Source organism: Leucoraja erinacea, chromosome 6 (genome assembly GCF_028641065.1).
Source record: "Leucoraja erinacea ecotype New England chromosome 6, Leri_hhj_1, whole genome shotgun sequence".
Taxonomy (NCBI): Eukaryota; Metazoa; Chordata; class Chondrichthyes; order Rajiformes; family Rajidae; genus Leucoraja; species Leucoraja erinaceus.
Window position 1 is genome coordinate 25,321,315 of NC_073382.1, and position 24,271 is coordinate 25,345,585.

General features: G+C 39.4%; 1 protein-coding gene across 21 annotated transcripts in view; it reads right to left on the minus strand.

Moving 5' to 3' along the window:
* Nucleotides 1–24,271, minus strand: part of mycbp2 (MYC binding protein 2) — a 217,821-nt gene that overhangs the window by 125,020 nt on the left and 68,530 nt on the right. For 10 of the 21 annotated variants that reach the window (XM_055636747.1, XM_055636760.1, XM_055636759.1 and 7 more), the window contains exons 13-22: nucleotides 19,114–19,278; nucleotides 18,849–19,007; nucleotides 18,328–18,532; nucleotides 16,629–16,646; nucleotides 15,925–16,070; nucleotides 13,336–13,440; nucleotides 8,207–8,314; nucleotides 4,420–4,539; nucleotides 2,663–2,744; nucleotides 2,464–2,581 (exon numbers count right to left, since the gene is read on the minus strand). In XM_055636747.1, the coding sequence (XP_055492722.1) occupies nucleotides 2,464–2,581; nucleotides 2,663–2,744; nucleotides 4,420–4,539; nucleotides 8,207–8,314; nucleotides 13,336–13,440; nucleotides 15,925–16,070; nucleotides 16,629–16,646; nucleotides 18,328–18,532; nucleotides 18,849–19,007; nucleotides 19,114–19,278 (1,226 nt within the window). The remainder of the gene's footprint in view (nucleotides 1–2,463; nucleotides 2,582–2,662; nucleotides 2,745–4,419; nucleotides 4,540–8,206; nucleotides 8,315–13,335; nucleotides 13,441–15,924; nucleotides 16,071–16,628; nucleotides 16,647–18,327; nucleotides 18,533–18,848; nucleotides 19,008–19,113; nucleotides 19,279–24,271) is intronic. The other 11 variants (XM_055636762.1, XM_055636749.1, XM_055636746.1 and 8 more) reach the window with 6 other exon arrangements.

The following is a 24,271-nucleotide window of genomic DNA, read 5'->3' on the forward strand; positions in this document are numbered from 1 at the left end:
ACATATCTGTCTTGGTAACTGGTATCTCAACTTGGATCGAATGCCCTCGTCTGCTCCTAATAGGTTTGGGTTTGGTGTAAGTTTGGTAATCTATGTCACGCTGACCATTAAACATTTTGTAAAACAGGTCAAACGGTGAGTTTTACATTTCGGAGAGGGTTCCACCCCAGTGAATTCAGAAGTTTGGTAACACTTGCTTCTCTCTCATAGGTATTTGTAACAAATCGAGCTGCCTGTCTTTGGACACGTTCGATGGAAGAAATGTTTCTATTTGTGTATGGATCCCATGCTGCAACTGCGTAGTCCAAATGTGGTCTAACAAAGATGAAGTATAGCTTCACCTTGATAGAAGTTGAACAGTGATAACAGTTGTGTCTCACAAAATTTAGGAGACCTGTTGCTTTCACCGTTGCACGATGAGTCTGACCATTCCAATGTACATCGTTCTGTAATTTGATGCCAAGATACTTGGTCTGTTTGGATTCTTCAAGGGTGGCACCAAGGATATTGTATGATGTTTCGCCTGGTTTCCTCTTCCTGGTGACTGGCATGGTTTCACATTTGGAAGGATTGAACTACATGCCCCATTGTTGTGACCACTCAACCATAGTAACGAGATCTTTTTGGAGAGCATCTTTATCATCAGATTACTTAATTGGATGGCACAGCAAACAATTATCAGCGAATGGTCTGGTCGTGTTTGTGACTTTTTCATGAGATGTCATTAATGTAAAGCAAAAACAGATGTGGGCCCAGTACTGTGCCCTGAGGTGTACCACTTAACACTGGATGCCAATCAGAGCTTTTTCCATTCACACACACGCGCTGAAGGCGTTTTGTCAGAAAACTGGAAATTCATCATTTTGTGTTGGAACGAATACCGTAGAGGTCAAGCTTCCGAAGCAGTCTCTGGTGTGCCGACATCAAATTAGAAAAGTCTAGCACTACTAAATCAGTGATGACATTGCTATCAAGGTTCTTGGCCAGGTAATTTGTTGTCAGGATAAACTGAGACCCGCATGATCTATGCCTCCTAAATGCATGTTGGTTGTCAGCAAGAATGTAATGTTTGCTAAGGTGTTTCATCAGATTACTATTGATTAAATGGTCCAGCAATTTGCAGCAAGTGCTGTTAATGAAACAGGACGATAATTCGCCGGGTTGATGGTTGAAACCTTCTTAAAGAGAGGAGTGATGTTAGCCTTCCTCCAATCCAGCGGAACATCACCCGAGTCAAGCGACTGTTGGAATTGGACTGTTATCGGAAAAATTATACAAAAAAGTTGAAATTTGTTTCACTGACAAATTTGTAGACCAGGGGATAAAAGGGTAGCCACAAAAAATGGGCTAAGTTTGAAAAGAGACGTCACTGTGTTTTTTTCCCCAGGGTCCCGGGACCACTGGTGCATTTTGGATAATTCAATACATCATATTTGGAGGATAGTACACAATTCTGACATAATAATAGACTAAAAGCAGAGAATGATTGAGGAATGAACATTGATATTCAATAAAAAAGAGATAATACATGTTGGTAGGAAGAATGAGATGGTGCAAGAAACAAACATTATTTTCCTCTGGAAATCATTGAAGATAGTTGGATAGGCTAATATCTCTGAAGATAGATAGGCTAATGAAGTTAATAAAGCACATATGTTCACAAATAAAACATAACAAACGCAAAAAAAGTTACACTTAACACATGCAGCACTCAGCATGAAAAAGACAGCAAATTAGATTTTATAAACACTGCTCTGTCTGCCCTCGTGAATTAACAAAATGGCTCAGGTGGCATAATTTGAAGACACGGGCATTGAATATCTAGTAAGGAACATAATATATAATGTGTATTCATTACTAAATATCTGTAAAGCTAATTAAAGGCACAAAATAAATGAGTTTTTAAAAAGAACTTGTGGTTTACAAATCCTTGATACTTAATGAGAGTATGATAAATATCTATTAAAACGTAAGAAATTTAACAGTGCTTTAAGGTGGCCGGGAAAGGTTAAGGGAGGGTAAAGGAGGCGATCTTTCTCGGAGCAAGAATATGGGTTTAAAAACATATTTCAGGATTACAAAGAGCATTTGAGATTCGTAACAGTATGGTATATCTTCAAACATCACACATTTCAAATACATTATATAGATTTTGCTTCAAATTGCTTCAATTTGGACCATTGTCCAACACTTCATTCATGGGCATCCCGCACGACAAATCATATTTACAACAAATTAATTATTCATTTTGAATACGTTTAGTATTATTCCAGAAAGGACCAATTTATTAAATAGTTCACAAGCTGCAATTGTCACATTGGAAAAGTACAGAGGAAACAAATCTAAGATTTATTCCATTATTAATTAAAAAGTAAAAATATATCCATGAAATGTACAGCAACATTTATTGAAATTGTACTTAATATTCAGAATTTGTATGTTATATTATGATAGTTTTCTTACAGAGAAGCTTCCAAATGTGAAGACTTGTCCATCTGCTAATAGTAGAGCTGTGTGGTTACTGCCTGCAGTTACTTGAGTGCAAGGAGCTGGTAAGCCCTGTACTAATGTTGGTGACCCCCTGAAATAAAAATAATATTTAGCAAGGCAATCTCAATAACAATATCAAAACAGAAATCAAAGCTTCCATTTTATTTGGTACCTTGAATTGACATCTCCGTGTCCAAGCTGGCCGTGTTGCCCATATCCAAATGTATATACATCACCGTTTTCCATTAGAATCACTGCAGGTCATTTATAAAGCATGAAAATTATTATATAGCTATCAGTATCATAAACATTTACTTTGTTCCAAAATATACAATTATTCCGAGTTGTACACACAAGTCAAAACATCCAGCAGATTTCATGTAATAAAGTGCAAATTACAGGACACCATTATTTTCTAATCATGTGTTAAAATAAAAAATGCTCAATTCCCTCGATCAAGGTTACCCGGCAGATAGTTTTGTTATACCTCATATTTGGTTAACCACTTTTTAAGTAAGTGAGAACCACACACAATGGCAAGTCTATAATTTTCTACTTAATTTTGAGGTAAACATGTAATTGTAAAAGTGAGGACAGAGCCACAAAGTAGAGATTACAGGGGGCTTCAAGTCTGATTGGTAGAGTAATAATAAGGGAAAAAGGGAGGTAGGAGTTTTCCAATGAACCTTCTTGACCAGAAAGGGAGGAAGGGTCTTTCCAATGAACCTAGCTGCCCCAAAACAAATGAAATGAGCAGGCCCAAGTATCTGAGGGATCATTTTGGGAATAGGTTTCAAAGCAACCTCAAGTTTAAAGTATATTTGCAAAAGGTAAAAACAATTAGAGAAGGGCCAACATCACCAAGCTGAGGACAAAATGAACTGAACAATGTGCAGCCTGCAAAGAGGAAATAATTCAGGGACAGCCCAAGTACATTCCCACAAATTACATGGTAGGGGGTGGAAGATTGCAGCCTTCACGTGGTCCGCCCTGTTTCGACTAATGCAATCAACTTGACGTGCACAAACAGAAGATCAAATAGAACAAGCTGTCCTACAACTTTAGGCTGTGCATGCCACACGAAAGAAGAACATGGTAGAACAATTAAAGCTGGAGCTCCCTGAATGACCAGAGATAACAAAATAAAAACAGAAAATAGAGCATGTGACTTGATAACGGATTAAAATTATTCCGATTAAAGAAAATACATACAATTGTAAGAGGTACAAAGATAAAATAAAAATCCAGGAATACACTTTAGACAGGTAACCAATAACCAAGTAATCAAAGGCCAAACAAGGCATAGGGTAACAATTCTTTATTAATTGTTGCATTATTCAAGACCCTGGGCTTCAAAAAAAAAAAAAAAATTCCACACACCCAAGATGGAAATATTACAGCCTTTGTGTATTAACATTTCTCCAACTACCCATTTTGTTAAAAAAAACTGAAATAATGAAGTTGACCTTTTGCAAATTTATAAGAATGAATAGTTATAAAGAGCTTACAACGTATGGAGATATTCAAAACATTTAATGGAATAAGGTGGTGTTGGATAAAACTCAAATTAGTCAAATAATGATCAAATATAACTCATCGATAATGGTTTCTCAAGAGTGTTTAATCATTTTATGTACCGACAATGGAGCAATGAAATTCTTACTTGCAGCAACATAACAGACCATAGGAACAATTTATAATTGTATTGCAAGTTAATCAGGCCTTTAGTATGAAATTTAACCAAAAAGTTATGCATTAAGGATTTTGAACTTCAGGAACAATATGGGTTCTTCCAGTCCTACACATTATTTCACCAAACAAATTAGCTCAAAAAATGAGAAGCATATTCAGATTTAATGAGATGACACCACATAAGCATTAGTTCGCTTTTCCTTTCTATTTATTTTCATCACAATAGAGCAGGCTTACCCGAGTGGTGGAATCCACAGCTAATCTGGATGGCCTGGAGGTCATAGTCAAGACATACGGCGCCCGGGGGAAATGTTGCGATCTTGCTGGCATCCTTATCCCCCCTTTCTCCATTAGCATCTGAAAATAAAAGTCCAACTTCACCCTGATCCACCAACATGAAAACACTGAACACTGCAACAATTTAGTCTGATACTTGCTCTATATTCTCAACTATAACCCACAAAACTTGGGTTTCATCACAAAGCCAAAGCACACTGTGGAAATGTTAAAATTATCTCCTTTGTACTTTCCAATTAACCTGCATTTATGGATGCACTCAATTTAGTTGCAACCATCTTCTGCTGCTTTTATTTTTTAAAAGGTGAATGTGCCAATAAACTAAAAAATACAGGCATGTGAAATATGATTACATCAATATCTGAAAATCTTTTGACAAATATTAAATATCATAATTCCGTCAGAATTAAAAAAAAACTTTAGTTAATGAAGGGAACAGCAAATACTGCTTCTATGCTACCCATCTCAACCACTTCACGTGGTAGTAAGCGCCATATTTTAGCAAAATTTCTCATGAATGCTGCACTGATATTTTTAATACTCTAGAATTTGATTCAAAGTAAAACCAGTCTTCCAATAAGTCATACACCTCAGGAAGCTGGCGGTTACATTGGTCTATACGAGGGGTGATAATCCCATGCCACATACAAATTCTTATAGCAGGTACTTTGATCTGCCATAACTGTTTAATTTGTACAATCATTTTGCATCCAATAGGGTGTTTGCAGATTAAGCTCCATGATTGTCCAGTTATTATCAATTCTCAAAAGCACAGACGTGCTACCGGTGTTTAATTAGTTAAACGTGTCCATTTTAACATAGCTATTCTTTGCCATCAAGGAAAGACCTCATTTACTCAAGAAACCATGACTACCAAGTCATAGGTAAAGACGATGCCTGTGACAAACAATGTAAACATGATCGAGTTCTAAATTTCCCAGCCATAAACACACTCCATCCAATTTCCTACTGTTGTTCTTGCATTATATTCTGCAGAGTATTCGTCAATGGATGCTTTCTTTTTAAAAAGCTGTGGTAGTAGATACAATTATTATTATCGCTAGAGCATGAGAAGTACTGCCTGAAATAAAAACCAGAGGTTTGCCCATGCATTCCATCAAACAGTAAATTGTTTCAGCTGAGTACCTCTCCAATATCAGCAGATATAGTGGCGCTTATGGCCCATCTAACCTGGTATTTTAGTGAGAGAAGAAAATTTCTTCTTGAATGCTATGTTGTATTTTTATTAGTGTGCTGCAAGGACATCTGAATTTCCCCTGAATAAGGGGATTAATAAAGTCTAATCTAATCTAAAAACAAGTCATTCTCAATTCTGTTAAAACTGGAGCAAGGAGTTATGTTTGGGTGATCTACCCAACTGATTGCCTTACTGAAATTTTTAAGAAAGAACTGCAGATGCTGGAAAAAATTGAAGGTAGACAAAAATGCTGGAGAAACTCAGCGGGTGAGGCAGCATCTATGGAGAGAAGGAATAGGCAACGTTTCGGGTCGAGTTCCCTCTTCAGACTGATGTTGGGGGGAGGGGACAGGAAGAAGAAAGGAAGAGGCGGAGACAGTAGGCTTGTGGGAGAGCTGGGAAGGGGAGGGGAAGGAGAAAGCAAGGACTACCTGAAATTGGAAAAGTCTTGTTGGAAGCCAAAGGTGCTACAATAGACAGGGACCAAAAATGTCAGTACTAATGTTTAATATTTATTAACAAAAGTCTGTTTTACTTTGCTCTTCCGACTACGTAACCAAGAGCATTTTCATTAAAGGAATGTTTAGTATAAGCACAGCATTAAATAGCCCAAAAGATCTGGGTTTTCACCCAGTTGTGAATCTTTGGAATTCTCTGCCTCAGAAGGCAGTTGAGGCCAATTATCTGGATGCTTTCAAGAAAGAGTTAGATAGAGTTAAAGATAGCGGAGTAAGGGGATATGGCGAGAAGGCAGAAACGGGGTACTAATTGTGGATGATTCGCCATGATCATATTGAATGGGCTTGAAGGGCCGAATGGCCTACTCCTGCACCTAATGTCTTTTGTCAGTTTCATGGATGTATAATTTTAGCATTCCTGCTGGAAATAATATACATCTACATAACGTGTGCCTTGGCTTTATAATTACTACTTATTTCTTGAATCATGTTTACAAATTAATAGTTCGGAAATGAACATTAAAAATAACAAGTAGAAACAAGAACCTGTAGATAATTGTTTACATTAAAAAAGTGCTGGAGAAGGTCTGTAGGGTCCTGACCCGAAACGCCACCTATCAATGTTCTCTAGCCATGCTGCCTGACCAAGTTACTCCAGCACCTGGTGTCTTTTTTGAAAACAAGATCTGAAAGAAGCGTTGCCACTACAAATTCAATTAACTGTGCAAAAATATTCTTGCAACATTAACTGGAAATATTATATAGCTGTACAATTAAATTTCTAAATTTATGTTTTATCTGAAGACATGCATGTCAAAATGTCAGTGGTTGCCTATCATTTGTGGTGGGAACAACAGGAAATGATTTGAAAGCATCACACAATGTTAAAGCACAAGTGTTGTTAAAGTTAAAGTTCAACTTCATTTTATTGAAACAATATATTAAAGCCTGGCAACAACACTAATATAGTGTGCATTAAATTCCTGTGAGTATTTAGAAGAGAAAAAAAAAGTGGATTGCTTGACCCAGAACAATGCAGAACTGTGCCCAATGTGGCCTAATTACCAGTTATTCAGAGATTGACAATGTATGTACATTTTAAGTTAAAACAAAATTAAAATGAATTAGCACTATTTAGGTGCATAAATAGCAGAGTTCTGGTTCAAGAAGAAATTTCACACAATTTAACCCTTTTCAGTCAAAAATGAAAAGCCACCTTTCTACAAGTCAATGATCTGTTTTCTCAAGTTTGAATCAATAGTGGTCAAATTTTTAAATCATACATTCTCTCCCTTCCCCCCCCCCCCCCCCCCACACACACAATTTATAGGAGTATTCTCATTATGAAGTTGTTCTTTATGTCAAAGTTATTTCTCAGATTCCACCATTAGCCAGATCAATTGGCCTGTTTTATATATGGACCAGAATGGAATTTAATATCTTCAATCACAATCTTTAAAGATAAACTGCATTAATTTTGCTCAATAGTGAGACAGTGAAACTTCAAGTCAGCGAACTGTGGTTCTTGGGTTTCCCTTAAGTGTACATATGGCAAATACATGATGCCATAGATAGGTGATCAAAATGACAAAAAATACTTTCGACCAAGACATTTTGACTGGAAAAGGTCAATAGCAGTTTCAGGGTAAATCAGCTGAGAAGTTATCTTCACGGGAAAATAGAAAGCACAAATACAATGGATTAAGTTATACAATGTACAACAACCTCTAAGTTGAGTAACATTTTAGCACATAACATATTCTCCTTTTCTCTCAAGCAATCTCCATTCTTCAAAATGGAATTGCACAATTTAAGAACAGAGCAGCAGTGAAGAACAAAATCTGAAAAATAGGCAGCATTCTTTCTTGTTTAAAATAAAATAATGTCCTGATTCCACCCTACCCAATCTTAAACCAAAAAGCTTCCTCTTTGAGTAGCTCAACATTAAGACATAAAAAGCAGAATCATTCTGTACAGTTGTCCACATTAGACAAAGATTCAGCTGACAGTAGAATACGACTGGCAAGATTGATGGTAGTCCTCCTGCCAATAAGGAAGGGTGACCAAGTACCTTTATGCTTGTCCCGTTTATGCTTTAGCTTTGCTGGAAGGGATCTTAGCCTGGCTATGGCCTGTTCTCGATGATTCAAATAAATGGGACCAGGAAATACAATGGGGCCTGAGGAGAAATAACTTGCACATGCATAGGAAATCTCACAAATGAAATAACTTCAAATTAAAAACAAAAATATATCATCTGTCTATAATATAAAAGGGAAATGGTAACCACAGAATGCGAGACATGAATAAAAAAGATATAATGAAGGTAGTAATATGAAATAGAAAATTAAAATGCCAATGAACAGTATCTTGGTAAGAGGACAAGTTATTAACATAAGTTTCAAACAAATTCTGCTGTGCTGTTTCAATAGTTACAGCATAACAAAATTGCAATTAAATTTAAAAAATATGAATTTTGTACATGGTTCGAATTGGCTTGATAAAGTGATAACTTGCTATTTATTTCATGTTTTCTGTGTAAGAAAATGTATTGTACTAATAATTCAATTTTGCAGTCTTGCTTAGCAGTAAAATAACAAGCTTTCATATTTTGTTATAAATAAATTTAACAATCTTTGGAGCAAAATTGGAACAAAATAATTTGGAACAAAATATTGATGGACTTCTATTTAAATATTAGTACCTACACTGATCATTGTAACTATTATTTTCTAAGTTTGAATAACAGAACAGAAAATACAATATTCCACTACATTAAAGGTCAACTCCCTTAACCTTGCCATCCCAATTTCAAGTAAATTCAATGTCTTAAAAAGAGAAAAAGGAAAATAAAGTGTGCCCCTTTAAAAATTGTACAAGCCATGGAAAAACAAAATTATATGATAATGGGGAAAAGGAACATAATCCGGATACAATTACCAAGATTGACTGGCAATTAATTCTAAAAGGGTTGACGGTGGATATGCAATGGAAGACATTTAAAGACTGCATGTATGAACTACAAAAATTGTTCATACCAGTTTGGCAAAAGAATAAATCAGGGAAGGTAGTACATCCATGGATAACAAGGGAAATCAGGGATAGTATCAAAGCGAAGGATGATGCGTACAAATTAGCCAGAAAAAGCAGCATACCGGAGGACTGGGAGAAATTCAAAGACCAGCAGAGGAGGACAAAGGGCTTAATTAGGAAAGGGAAAATAGATTATGAAAGAAAACTAGCAGGGAACATAAAAACTGACTGCAAACGTTTTTATAGATATGTGAAAAGAGATTAGTTAAAACAAATGTAGGTTCCTTGCAGTCAGAAACAGGTGAGTTGATCATGGGGAACAAGGATATGGCGGACCAATTGAATAACTACTTTGGTTCCGTCTTCACTAAGGAAGACATAAATAATTTTCCGGAAATAGCAGGGGACCACGGGTCAAAGGAGTTGGAGGAATTGAGTGAAATCCAGGTTAGCCGGGAAGTGGTGTTGGGTAAATTGAATGGATTAAAGGCCGATAAATCCCCAGGTCCAGATAGGCTGCATCCCAGAGTACTTAAGGAAATAGCTCCAGAAATAGTGGATGCATTAGTAATAATCTTTCAAAACTCTTTAGATTCTGGAATAGTTCCTGAGGATTGGCGGGTAGCAAACGTAACCCCACTTTTTAAGAAGGGAGGGAGAGAGAAAACGGGGAATTACAGACCAGTTTGTCTAACATCGGTAGTGGGGAAATTGCTAGAGTCAGTTATTAAAGATGGGATAGCAGCACATTTGGAAAGTGATGAAATCATTGGACAAAGTCAGCATGGATTCACGAAAGGTAAATCATGTCCGACGAATCTTATAGAATTTTTCGAGGATGTAACTAGTAGCGTGGATAGGGGAGAACCAGTGGATGTGGTGTATCTGGACTTCCAGAAGGCTTTCGACAAGGTCCCACATAAGAGATTAGTATACAAACTTAAAGCACACGGCATTGGAGGTTCAGTATTGATGTGGATAGAGAACTGGCTAGCAAAGAGTAGGAGTAAACGGGTCCTTTTCACAATGGCAGGCAGTGACTAGTGGGGTACCGCAAGGCTCAGTGCTGGGACCCCAGCTATTTACAATATATATTAATGATCTGGATGAGGGAATTGAAGGCAATATCTCCAAGTTTGCGGATGACACTAAGCTGGGGGGCAGTGTTAGCTGTGAGGAGGATGCTAGGAGACTGCAAGGTGACTTGGATAGGCTGGGTGAGTGGGCAAATGTTTGGCAGATGCAGTATAATGTGGATAAATGTGAGGTTATCCATTTTGGTGGCAAAAACAGGAAAGCAGACTATTATCTAAATGGTGGCCGATTGGGAAAGGGGGAGATGCAGCGAGACCTGGGTGTCATGGTACACCAGTCATTGAAGGTAGGCATGCAGGTGCAGCAGGCAGTAAAGAAAGCGAATGGTATGTTAGCTTTCATTGCAAAAGGATTTGAGTATAGGAGCAGGGAGGTTCTACTGCAGTTGTACAGGGTCTTGGTGAGACCACACCTGGAGTATTGCGTACAGTTTTGATCTCCAAATCTGAGGAAGGACATTATTGCCATAGAGGGAGTGCAGAGACGGTTCACCAGACTGATTCCTGGGATGTCAGGACTGTCTTATGAAGAAAGACTGGATAGACTTGGTTATACTCTCTAGAATTTAGGAGATTGAGAGGGGATCTTATAGAAACTTACAAAATTCTTAAGGGGTTGGACAGGCTAGATGCAGGAAGATTGTTCCCGATGTTAGGGAAGTCCAGGACAAGGGGTCACAGCTTAAGGATAAGGGGGAAATCCTTTAAAACCGAGATGAGAAGAACTTTTTTCACACAGAGAGTGGTGAATCTCTGGAACTCTCTGCCACAGAGGGTAGTTGAGGCCAGTTCATTGGCTATATTTAAGAGGGAGTTAGATGTGGCCCTTGTGGCTAAGGGAATCAGGGGGTATGGAGAGAAGGCAGGTACGGGATACTGAGTTGGATGATCAGCCATGATCATATTGAATGGCGGTGCAGGCTCGAAGGGCCGAATGGCCTACTCCTGCACCTAATTTCTATGTTTCTATGTTTACAACATTTACTATTCTACTCAGCATGGTGTTTGTGCCTCTGGCTTAGAGTTGCTATTTTTTAAAAACATGATATTAAAATTGAGCCTCTTCTGTCTATCCTGGTAATTTAGCCAGGCTTTAACCACGCCTCAACACCACTTTAACAATAGTAGGAAATTACATCCTATATGTAAAGACAGAATGAGTTAATTGTAGACCTATCTCAATATTGTTTTGAGGCTTTTAGGATCCTTCAGCTGCTAATGGTTTGTGAGGATAAAAATAACTACATTAATGATGCACTGTGAGACATTGAAAGATGTCAAGAAATGATAAGGAACTGTATAAATACAAACTTTTTAAAATCAATTGTATCTGCTTGAAGTGTATTCTTATGTCATTTGATATGTGGAACATTGAAGTCTGTGAAAATGAGCTACCTGCTCAGACTATGCTGAGGTAACAATTGGTGTCACACTTTGATCAAAAGCAATGTGGGCAAATAGCTATAATGGATATTAACTTTAGGCAGCTAAGAACATACATCTCAACTTAATGGATTTCCTTCTAACAGATAAATCCTTTATCTGGCATTTGTCAAGAGTTGGTAGAGGTTTAGTTATATTAAAGTTGTCATTGTTGTCTTAATTCCCTCCATTACACAAACTCTTCCCAGTGCCAAAACTTTTTAGCACTGCCATTGCACACCTGCAATCGTCTTTCTGGACCAACAACTATGATATTGACAATGTTTGACAACTTTACACTGAAAAGTTTAACAGCAGCTTTGACAGTTCCTCGTGCAGTTTGCAACAGAAAATGCCAGTCATTGTCAGTGATTCAACCTCCTCCAGTAGTTGCATTGCTGGGATCCTTCCCCAATGAAAACCAAATAATCACTAGAATTGGCACTAAATAGGCCCACTAAAAATAATCTGAAAATATTAATTTGTTGTATACGCCAAACCATAATTACTATTCACAAGTTTTATTTTCACCATATGAACAATTTTGTATGTGTGTTGCAGTTTACACATAAATTTCAAAAAAACAAATTTTAATTGTTTAAAATTGATTTAAACTACTACTCTTACCAAAGTGCATGTTCCAATCTTTATTTAGCTTATAATTTAAAAATTTAATTAAAAACTGTGCTTTTGGTGTCTCCAGTTTGCCATCTGTGAAGATTCCTTCATGCGATTAGATTTTATCATCCATTGGATGCCTCTCTAGTTGGCAAGGCCATAATTATTACAACTCCCTAACTGCCTTCGGGAATGTGGTGGTGAGTTAATGCCTCGAAGTGCGGTCAATCTTTTTGTGGAGATATTCCTACAGTATTCCTGCTTACAGCAATCAGATGTTTTAACAATAAGGGAATAATGATATACTTCCATGTCAGATTAGCAGAGAGATTTGATGGGAATTTGTGATACCATTCGCAGCTATGTCCCAATCTTGTTTGTCTGGGTGGGAGATTTCATGGGCTGGGGAGTCATTGTTGAAGATATTTTGAGGATATCAGAGTTGTTGAGCACCAAAGATCACAGAGCTGATGCCTTACAGCAAACCGAAAGAGGCTCAGAAGCTGTTAAATCATTATATGTGGCTTTTTTCATGTTTGGTGACAAGAATGCATTCCTCTCCCATTGACCACTGCCTCCAGGTTACTCCATTATGATATGCATCAAATTTTGCTTTAATCACTTATTTGTACAACCACGTATAACCTTACTACAGTGAAGGCGTTTCATTAAATCTATTTGCAATTAGTGATGATTCAACTATTTTTAAGTCAAAATACGAGGCTAGCAAAATGTCCTACATATTAAACAACCAGAATATTTGTTTATAGACTATATGGGTGGAAAGCAGGATAATTAATTAAGTAGGTTTAATCAAGCAACAATAAAAACATTTAAGATACACAGTCATAGGTTTAACATCCATTCAGGATGACATTTCAAATTTAGCTTTTAACACTGTGCATAATTAAGTGTAATTAACATGTTCAGCCTCCAGACTAATTACAATGTGTAAAGATTATCATTTACTCAGCTCTGAACACCCCTCTTTAGAAAGATGCCAACTACTGTGCATGCCTGGTAGAAAACATACCTCTCACTTCTTCCAGCCTGTGCCTTCTACTTAATCGCTGTCTCTTTTCTTCTTGTCGCAATTGAATATGTTCTTCTATGTTAACACCAGGTGGCACAGGTCCTGCTGAAGAAACCAAAGTCAACAAAAATCAAAACAATGCAGACACTAACAATTATTTCATTATCCTTCCAATATTCTCAACTTCATTTAAGCTTCAGTGCAGAACCCTACGAGAGAATATTTTAACAGCCAAGGTGAACGTTAGAATTAACCATATCATTAATTTTACCTACAGCACAAATGATTTTAGTGTTCCTCTATCTTTTGAACCCAAATGCAGAATGTAGTATAGTATAGTATATCTTTATTGTCATTTTCCTGAGTACTCATATACCCAGAGGAAACAAAAAAACATTGCTCAACCAGTGTCCATTCAGTGTGCAGTAAAAAATAAATAGAAATAAAAATACATATATCATGAACAAATTAAACACGCTACTCTCTACTAAACATCAACAGGCGTTCCGATCGGTAGCGGCACGACAGTGGCTCTGCTGCAGTGTTTCCAGGTTGGTGGTTGGTGCGCGATACTTTGGCAGGGGGCAAAGTCCGTTTATCAGTCTTATAGCCTGCGGGAAGAAGCTGAGGAGCATCCTGCTGGTTTTGCAGCTAATGATCCTGTACCTCTTCCCAGATGGCAGGATGGAGAATATGTGATGCGATGGGTGGTAGGGGTCTTTGATGATGGAGATGGCTCTGCTGATACATCTCTTCCTGTATATGTCCAGCAGGAAAGGAAGTGGAGCACCAATAATCCTGCTGGCGGTCTTCACAATCCAGACGTTTACTGGATTACCAACTAGACGTTTAAAACATGTTACACAAATAAGCTGGAGAAACTCAGCGGGTGCAGCAGCATCTATGGAGCGAAGGAAATAGGCAACGTTTCGGGCCGAAACCCTTCTTCAGACTGATCGGGGGCGGGGGTGGGCGGGGACAAGAAAGGGAAAAGGAGGAGGAGCCCGAAGGCTGGGGGATGGGAGGAGACAGCAGTGGGGCTGAGGAAGGGGAGGAGACAGCAAGGACTAACAAAATTGGGAGAAAACATGTTCTTTGGTTTTATAGCAGACAATAGGTAAATGCTGTATTAACCATTTGATATTTTACAAAAGCAGAACGATATTTTCTAAATATGCAGAACTAACTTTTCCTGCTGTAAATCTTTCAAAGTTGTGAAAATCATTATTAATAATAACCAGTTCACAAAGCACGCGACTTTTACATCAATTAGTTCATATACAATTAAAATTAGAATACAAAAATACACGAGTGAGTGCTAAAGGATTACGTATTGCCAAAAGTTATGGAAAATTGGACAAATTTCAGGTGTACTATAAGATCTAAATAGGCGAGTATAAAAGTAATATTAGTCTGAAACTGCAGTGCAAGCCAATCCATTTAAATAAATCTTTCCTTTCAGCTGAAATTTACATTATACAGGTGCACAACCTTTTATCCGAAAGCCTTGGGACCAGACACTTGTCGGATTTCGGACATTTTCGGATTTCAGAATGGAAGATTTTTAGCGTAGATTAGGTAGGTAGCGCGGGCGGCTTGAAAAGTCTGGAGCAGCTGCCTCCTCCCCGGAGACCGGGAGAATCATTGCATAAATGTTAGTCAGTTAGTTTGGAGGGATTTTATGTGGTGGTGGTGGTGTAGGGGTGAAGGGGGAAACTTTAATTCTTAGTCCCCTACCTACCTGGTCGGCGACTCCCAACCTCGCGGAGCTGGGGGCTCCGTCCGGCCGCGGGCGGCGCCGGTTGTAGCTCCGACCCCGGCAACTCTACCCCTGGCTGCGAGGCGCTCCAAATGCAGCGCGGCCCGCGGTCGGACGTCCCAGCTCCAGGAATGTCGGGAGTCGGCGGCATCGCAGCGCTGGGATACCAGCGGGGAGCGGGCAATGCCTTGCCGGGTCGCCGTGCGGCAAGCTCCGGAACGCTGTGGCCGCTTCTTCTTCCAACATTCCTCCGCGGAGCTGCTCCGTCCGGCCGCGGGCTTGCCGATTGGAGCTTGGGCATCCAGTTCTCGCGCTCCGGAGCTTGCCGCAGGCCTTACGACTCCCGACACCCCGCACCAGGGGTAGAGTTGCCGAGCGCAACCCGCCGACGGCAGACCGGCCACAGAGTTTACTGCACAGCGACCCGGTAAGGCATTGACCGCTCCCCGCCTCTCCGACCAGGTAGGGGACTAAGAATTAAAGTTTACCCCCTTCACCCCCCTTCACATAAAAGCCCTCCAAACTAACTGACTAACATTTAAGCAATGATTTACAGATGTTTAAGCGTCTCCCGGTCTCCAGGGAGGAGGCAGCCGCTACAGTAGTACAGACCTGGGTTGACCGTGGGTCATTTTGGGTCAAGTTTGGCGCCAAACGCGAGCTTTGGTGCGCAGACGACATCTGGAAAAAATGGCCGGTTTTCGGAGCTTTTCGGTTTCTGGAACACCGGATAAAAGGTTGTGCACCTGTACTCCTGGAATTCATTACAACACATTACTGGAACTTGCATTGATACCATGCTAAGCAGAATCAGAGTTAAAAACACTCACCTAAAAGAAGATCTAACGGGATCATTTCTTTAACAGCATCTAGAATTCCTCGCTGCCTTGCTTCTTGGCCATCCAGTTCTCGAGCACAGGCCTTACAACACCCACACAGAGCGCAACCCGACTCACCAGACCCACACCCACAAAGCCTAGGATAAACAATAAAACCAAGCAATTAAAAAACTTTCATTTACATATGCCAGATGTTTATTTTAATTCATTAAGGCAGTTAGTATTTGCCACATCCTAATCCTACAATCTAGCACTACAAATGGTAGATTAACTTTACAAATTGTAACACGTGAGATTTCTAAAGAACTGAAGATGAATCAGCAGAAAGAGAATGCGGCAGTTAGAAGCCTGGAGAATACAGTACAGCAGTGAAACCAGAGCTAACCAATAATACAAGATCAAAATGCTGTCACAGATGATGCAATTGACTGGACATCATACAATTAGAATTTGATAGCATCAATCAAAATATTAAAAAATGCAGAAATGCAAATAATAAACTGAGTAATTGCATACACATTGAGGATCCATGCACGAGTCAGTTGTATATCTTCATAAGAATGAAGACTGAAATGGGGTTTTAACTGATCGATAGAAGTTCACCTCTAGGAGAGCTTACTGGGCTTAAAACATTTAGGACTGCTGCTATTTTTTATCAGGTGACTGCCCCCAATGGCTTATGTCTTGCATCTTACCCGTTTCTGAAACACTTGCTGCTTTGAATAGAAGAACAAAGAATTCAGGCAAAACAAAAACTGAAATCCACTACGGAGAATAAGAGTAACAGCCATCATAAACTACAATTGTTTGCCCGTTAGTCATTTGGTTGAGATGATTATACTTCAGACGTTCTCTTTGGTCAAACACTCTGACCAAAATCAAAATGTTGGAACTTCCCGGTTGGGATGGTAAATTATTTTAAATAATTATTTTGTAAACTTCCAACTATAAATAAAATTTGAAAAAGAGAGTTAATTATCAAGGCCAATAAAATTTAAAAAACAGCCATTATGACATTTACATTGTTAAAAATTCATCTGCACTTGAAAGGATGGAAATTCACTTTATTATTGATTATTGATTAAGAGTGGACAAGTATTAAGACTGCACACTGTTTGAGTACATTGGATCGCTGTTCAATCTGGGTTTGGCAAGGTTTCTGGAGAAATAGAGCAATGCAGATAGAAGTCGCTGTTTTGGCTCCTTAGCTACTTATCCTGGAACACTGCAAATTGCTATCCATTTCACTCGTTAAGTAACAGTCAATGTCAATGGTTTAACTGTTAATTTCCCACCCAAAGGGGAAGGACATTCTTTTACATGGGGTAACTTTAAAAAAAATGACTCGGGAAACGGACGCATTGATCTAATCTGAGAATTTTACACAAGCTATAAAAGCAGGCGGTTATAAAACTTGATATACGAGTGGCTTGAAGGCTATATACTAATTGTAACAAAATATTTTCATTAACAATGAAACAAAGCACTGAAGTCTGTCATAGAATCTACGTGAAAGGGGATTAATAATGAGCAAACCAGCGAAGTCAGACAATTTTTACAGAAAAAAACAACAAATCAAGGCTATTTCCTTATATTATTTCTTTACTATTTCTTTCAAAATACAACTCCACAAATCTATTTTGACATGATGTCTGAATAAGTAACATTTATAATTACAAGCTCAAGTGCTGAGACAAAAGGATCCCAGACACATATCGTGACCATGTCAGCAACTTCCCCAGGGATCACTATTTTTATTTTATGATAAACACCAAGCCTAATTCATAAAAAAAAGACACTAAGGGCAGGAGTAACTCAGACAGCAGCATTGGAGAACACAGATAGGCAAAGTTTCGAGATGGAACCCTTCTTGAAACTAATTGTAGTGATGAATGTTGGTAGATAGGTGGGGGTAGGACAAAGCCTCACAGGTGATAGGTGGATACAGGTGTAAGGAGGCTTCAATAGATATATGGTATATGGCTTCAATAGGTATATGGAAGTAAGGAAGGAAATAGAGGGAGGGGGAATGCTCATCCATAACATTTTTTTAAATTCCCACAGGATAAACACAGATTTAAAAGAGTAGATTAAACATTATTTTACACATTTTAAAAAGCAATCAAGGAAGAAAATGTAAAATTGATATAAAATTTCACATTATTTAACTTTCAAATTTCATTATTTCACACAAAAGATAATTAGATTCACAGGATGATAGTTTTGATGAAAAATCAAAATGTAACAAGCTCTTTAAAGGATTTTTGACCTAGTATTTACTTTATTCTCTCATGATATTTTAAATTTTAATACTTTGTTTTTGTTCTCCATGTGTCGCTTGGTTACTCATTCTTTGCTCGCTCAATAATGAACAACACCAGTTTGTGAACCTACCCTCCAGGGACTCTGTCTGGCCGTCCACTGCTGACACAGCTGGCTCCATAGCCTGTGCAGTCTCCACATACAGTGCAGACCATGCACTGGTCTAACTTCCATTTGTGCATTCCAGGGGGGCACATTATGGATTTCTCATCCTTTTCATCCAGCTCCTCCTCTAAATCTTCATCCATCGCAGTAGCCATATTTTCCACGTTAAAACCTTCTCGATAGCAAACATAAGGGTTATTGCAGACAATATATTACAATATACACTATTATTATTCATTAACATCTACATATTTTAATGTAAACTAGCCAAAAATAAGACAATTCAATCAAACTAAGCTTGCCACCAAAGCAAAAATTGTCTCTTTGTATTTTTGCCATTTTTAGTTTACACATCAAATGATACCAAGTTGCAAAACACTATTCCTGTCAAGATTCAAGGATTGCAAATGGACACCTTTGCATATTTTATTAACGATCTATTAAGGATCACTACCAACAATGAGGTAGCCTTGAATGATGTTCCTTACCTTTCCCTCCTTGACAAAGTGCACCAGTTTCTCTGCCACATTGTCCCTTGTTGTTCACACCAAATGTCCATACTTCTCCATTCTTTGTTAATACGCAGGTGTGTGCTTTACCCAAAGCTACTTGACTCACATAATGCCCCTTTAACTCAGTCACAAGACCTATTTATAGATTTGTATTAAGAATTTTAAAAAAAACATAGGATCCAAGGATTAACGAAAAAGTTGAACAATAATACAAAATCTTTATGACTTTTAGATTACTAACCTGAACTGTCACAGTAAACAGCATCTTTTCCAAACATGTACAGTTCTCCCTCCTTCGTTGTGATACCACTACTTCCATTGTTGCATGCTGTATTGACTGCTGTTTTACTTTCCATTTTTATCATTTTCTTTGGCTTGTAAGGTTTTGGCTGGCGTCTGCTTTTAGCTACAATAGAGGAAATGAAAATATAAAATGATAATTGTTACTGTTTTTTGTGAAGGAAGACAGTTCCAGAGAAAACCAACATTCCAAGTATCTGAATTCCATAATGTATTCAGATTCTTACATCTCAAATCTTCCACTTGGAAGAACAATTGCATGAAAGTGAATAGTTCTACCATGTCTATGCAACTGTTGTCAGATGTATGCTGTGCCCTTAGACACGTGGCTAACTGCCAACTTGTAATCCGATCTTTAAGCACATAGAGCAATGAAGGAATGGGCTGTTAGATGTTAGATACTTATCTTCCATTCTATCACTGACACTAATGGATAAGTACTTTCAAATAGAGGAGGACATTTTAAACAATTAAAAGTAGTATTAACACTTCAATTTTACATTCCTTTAGACATTAGAGACCCTTGATAATGAAACAATAATGATTAGCACAGCTCAGTTGCTAATAGAGTTGTTGCCTCAGTTTCCAGTGATCCAAGTTCAGTCTCTGTATCAGCATGTCGGTTTCCTCTGGGTATTATGATTTTTCCCCAATTCTTAAAGCTGTGTAGGTTGTTAGGTTAATTGGCCACTGCAATGTTGTCCTAATGTGCAGATTAGTGGTAAAATCTGGGTATCTATGAGGGTGGAAGATGGGGACCAAGGGGCAGGAATTGATGAGAATTAGGTGAAAATAATGTTGGGTTAGTGTAAATTGATGATTAATAGTCGGTGCGAACCCAATGGGAGGTGGGACAGTTTCCTTGCCCTGTGACGTTGACTATGACGAAGATGTCATTCAGCCCATCAAGTCTGCATTCACTGAAGAATGGGAGTCTGAAGAACAGAGTCTGAAGAAGGGTCTCGACCTGAAACATCACCTATTCCTTTTCTCCAGAGATGCTGCCTGACCCGCTGAGTTACTCCAGAATATTGTGTCTATCATCGGTGTAAACCAATGCCTGCAGTTCCTTCTTACACGCATCTGCATTCACAGAGGGAATAATTAAATTAGATACCATTCTACACTCTTGCTGCATATTCCTAATTTTTTCCCTCCTGCACTCCAATTTAGGGCTGCTTTCTGATTAACTGATTAATTGAGCAATTTTGAAAAAGTGACTAATCATCAATCACTTTGTCCCAATTAACATGATTAATTTTCAAAAATCAAAAGTTCATAATTTTCAAATTAAAACTCTTTTTTTCTTGGCAAATGTACCTTTATTTCACAAACGCAAACCTAGTTGAGACGGTCATTAGGTATGATCTCAAAAAAAAGGTATCAAAGATCTCATCATTCAAAGATGGGCACAACTTTGTGACAAGGTGGCCAGCAGCAATAAAACGTCTTTTTGATTCAACTGAGCTAGGAAGAATTGTCATGCATGCTCTGAACACTTGTTTCCAAGTGTGCTTGGGCATCTTGATGCAATTTCTAGAAAAGCCATTTCTCGCTTCAATATCTTCAAAATGTCTTGCAACTTTGAATATGACTTAATTAGCTTCGGCTTCTTAACATTTTTTGTGGAGAGTATGGCATCGAGCTCTTCTGATTTATTTTGCTTCGCTGTGGTCTCAGCTTGATCATTACCTTCTGCACCATTGTTATCAAATAATTAATTGTGTTTGTTTGAGAACAGCTATACGTAAACGTCTCACTCAATTTTGGCAAGATCATTTGTTGGTGGGAACTGAAGTCGGGAGTTCCAGGCAAAGCCATAATCCATTGGATCATCCAAATATCTGAGGAGTCTTGACATGCCTGGGTTTTCTTCTCTGTCCAATCCTGGTGTGAACAGCTTCATACAGTTTTCTGCCGGTATAACCAAATTGCTGCTCCAGCATGAAATCAAATATATTTTATCAGCTTTGTTGCAATCACGTCGTCCAAGGGAGAGGACACTCACTTCAACCAAATCTAAACTTTCGGCTCTCAGATTACAGCTGCAATTCAATTTCAGTTGGGAAAAGGTGGCTTGATGAAAGCTCATGAGGCACTGTTGGTATGACATCTTTCAATTCCAAAAACTGCCTCAGCATAGCCAGCATTGAATTACAACGTGTTTTTCAGTCAAGGATCGACGCTATCTCATTTCCTTTTTCATGTTTGGCTAGATTTTGCAATGTCATTTCTCATGGGTGATTTGCAGAAAAAACATAACAGTTCTTTGAATTTTTCTCATCAATTCAGCAATATTGTCTGCAGTTTGAACATCAGCATCCAAAGATTGATCTTCAACACACTCGCCAATGGAGCCATCGTCGTTTTCGCTCTCTTCAGACACCTCAATCCTTCTCTTCGTCATAGATGTTGTCCTCTTCATTCGCAACTTCATCAACATCAGCAGATATGTTACGCAGCCACGTACAACACATCACCCACAGTAATGTCAATGCCATGTGACTGATAATTGCTGGAAAATGCCTGACGTTTGACCAGGCTTCTTCATGAGACTGGCTCCATTAGTGGTTTCAAAACAACATAAAAAGTTTCAAGGGTAGACAAGAAATGCTGGAGAAACTCAGCGGGTGAGGCAGCATCTATGGAGAGAAGGAATAGGTGACGTTTCGGTTCGAGACCCTTCTTCAGACTGAAATGGAGGTGGGGGGGGGCACGGTATGAAGGAAGAGGCGGAGATAGTAGGCTGTGGGAGGGCTAGGAAGGGGAGGGGAAGGAGAGAGAAAGCAAGGACTACCTGGAATCGGAGGTCAATGTTCATACCGCTGGGGCGTAAACTACCCAAGCGAAATATGAGGTGCTGCTACTACAAACCCACTGACACCCATGGCTATCTGGAGTGCACTTCTTGCCACCCTGCTTCCTGTAAGGACTCTATCCCCTACTACCAATTCCTCCGTCTACTCTGCATCTGCACCCAGGATGAGGTGCTCTAATCCAGGGCATCGGAGGTGTCCTCGTTCTTTAGGGAACTGGGGTTCCCCTCTTCGACTATAGATGAGGCTCTCACCAAGGTCTCCTCTATATCCTGTAGCTCCGCTCTCACTCCCCATCCCCCCCCCCCCACTCGTAACAAGGACAAAGGTCCCCTTGTCCTCACCTTCCACCCTACAGCCGTCGCACACAACATATAATCCTCCGACATTTACGCCATCTCCAATGGGATCCCACCACTGGCCACATCTTCCCATCTCCTCCCCTTTCGGCTTTCCGCTGAGACCATTCCCTCCGTAACTCCCTGATCAATTCGTCCGTTCTCACCCAAACCACCCCCTCCCCTGGTACTTTCCCTAGCAACCGCAGGAAGTGCTATACTTGTCGCTTTACCTGCCCTCTCGACTCCATCCAAGGGCCCAAGCAGTCTTTCCAGGTGAGGCAGAGGTTCACCTGCACCTCCTCCAACCTCAACTATTGCATCCGTTGTTCCAGATGTCCACTGCTCTACATCGGTGAAACCAAGCTCAGGCTTGGTGAACGCTTCTCCCAACACCTCTGCTCAGTTCGCAATAACCAGCCTAATCTCCTGGTGGCTCAGCACTTCAACTCCCCCTCCCATTGCAAATCCAGCCTTTCTGTCCTGGGCCTCCTCCATGGCCAGAGTGAATCCCACTGCAAATTGGAGGAGCAGCACCTCATATTTCGCTTGGGTAGTTTATACCCCAGCGATATGAACATTGACTTCTCCAATTTCAGGTAGTCCTTGCTTTCTCCCTCCTTCCCTTCCTAGCCCTCCCCCAGCCTACTGTTTCCGCCTCTTCCTTTCATTTACCCCCCCCCACCCCCCCGTCAGTCTGAAGAAGGGATTCGACCCGAAAGGTTGGCTATTTCCTTCGCTCCATAGATGCTGCTGCACCCGCTGAGTTTCTCCAGCATTTTTGTCAACCTACAGACTGATGATCAGTTTATTAATGGTCAGTTTCTGTCCTTTCTCGGCAGGTAATGAACCATTGATTTGGATCATCCCGAGGCCAAAGAGCTCGTCAGTGTTGAGGCAGATGCAGCATTGATTTCTCTTTGAGGTCCACTGTCCAGCATTGATTTCTCTTTGAGGACCATCAGTGAAAAGCAGTCCCCAGATTCCAGTATTTCCTTCAGTTCCTGCTTTATTTCTTCCTGGATTTTTGTTCCAAACTTCATTACCACATCACAAATATCCTCTCGCGTACTTGGGATTTTCAACCCTTGTCCTTTCCAGACATTTTTGATGTCGACACTTTTGGCTAAAGTTGCAAACACACTTCTGTCTAAAACTGTCTAACATGCAATAACAAACTCAGGTGTTTCCGTTGATTTCATCTTGAAATGCAAAATAATGCATGCACAATGCTTGCACTTCACTAAATTCCTATCGTTTCTGTCACAAGGAAGTTGCACCAAATATCTAACTTCTAAAAACAAACCAGTTATTCGACATTTTGCTGTTTGAAAATTTCTGAGTGCACTTATCTAATTGATTATGTTTACTTATTTGCTTAGATTTACAAGATAAACATTACGAGATTCATAGCAAAAGGATTTGAGTATAGGAGCAGGGAGGTTCTACTGCAGTTGTACAGGGTCTTGGTGAGACCACACCTGGAGTATTGCGTACAGTTTTGGTCTCCAAATCTGAGGAAGGACATTATTGCCAAAGAGGGAGTGCAGAGAAGGTTCACCAGACTGATTCCTGGGATGTCAGGACTGTCTTATGAAGAAAGACTGGATAGACTTGGTTTATACGCTCTAGAATTTAGAGATTGAGAGGGGATCTTATAGAAACTTACAAAATTCTTAAGGGGGTTGGACAGGCTAGATGCAGGAAGATTGTTCCCGATGTTGGGGAAGTCAAGGACAAGGGGTCACAGCTAAGGGGGGAAATTGGACAGGCTAGATGCAGGACAGAGAGTGGTGAATTGCTCCCACAGAGGGTAGTTGGGGCCAAGTCATTGGCTATATTTAAGAGGACAAGGGGTCACAGCTTAAGAAGGCATACGGGATACTGAGTTGGATGATCAGCCATTCATATTGAATGGCGAGAAGGGCCGAATGAGAAGCATCTA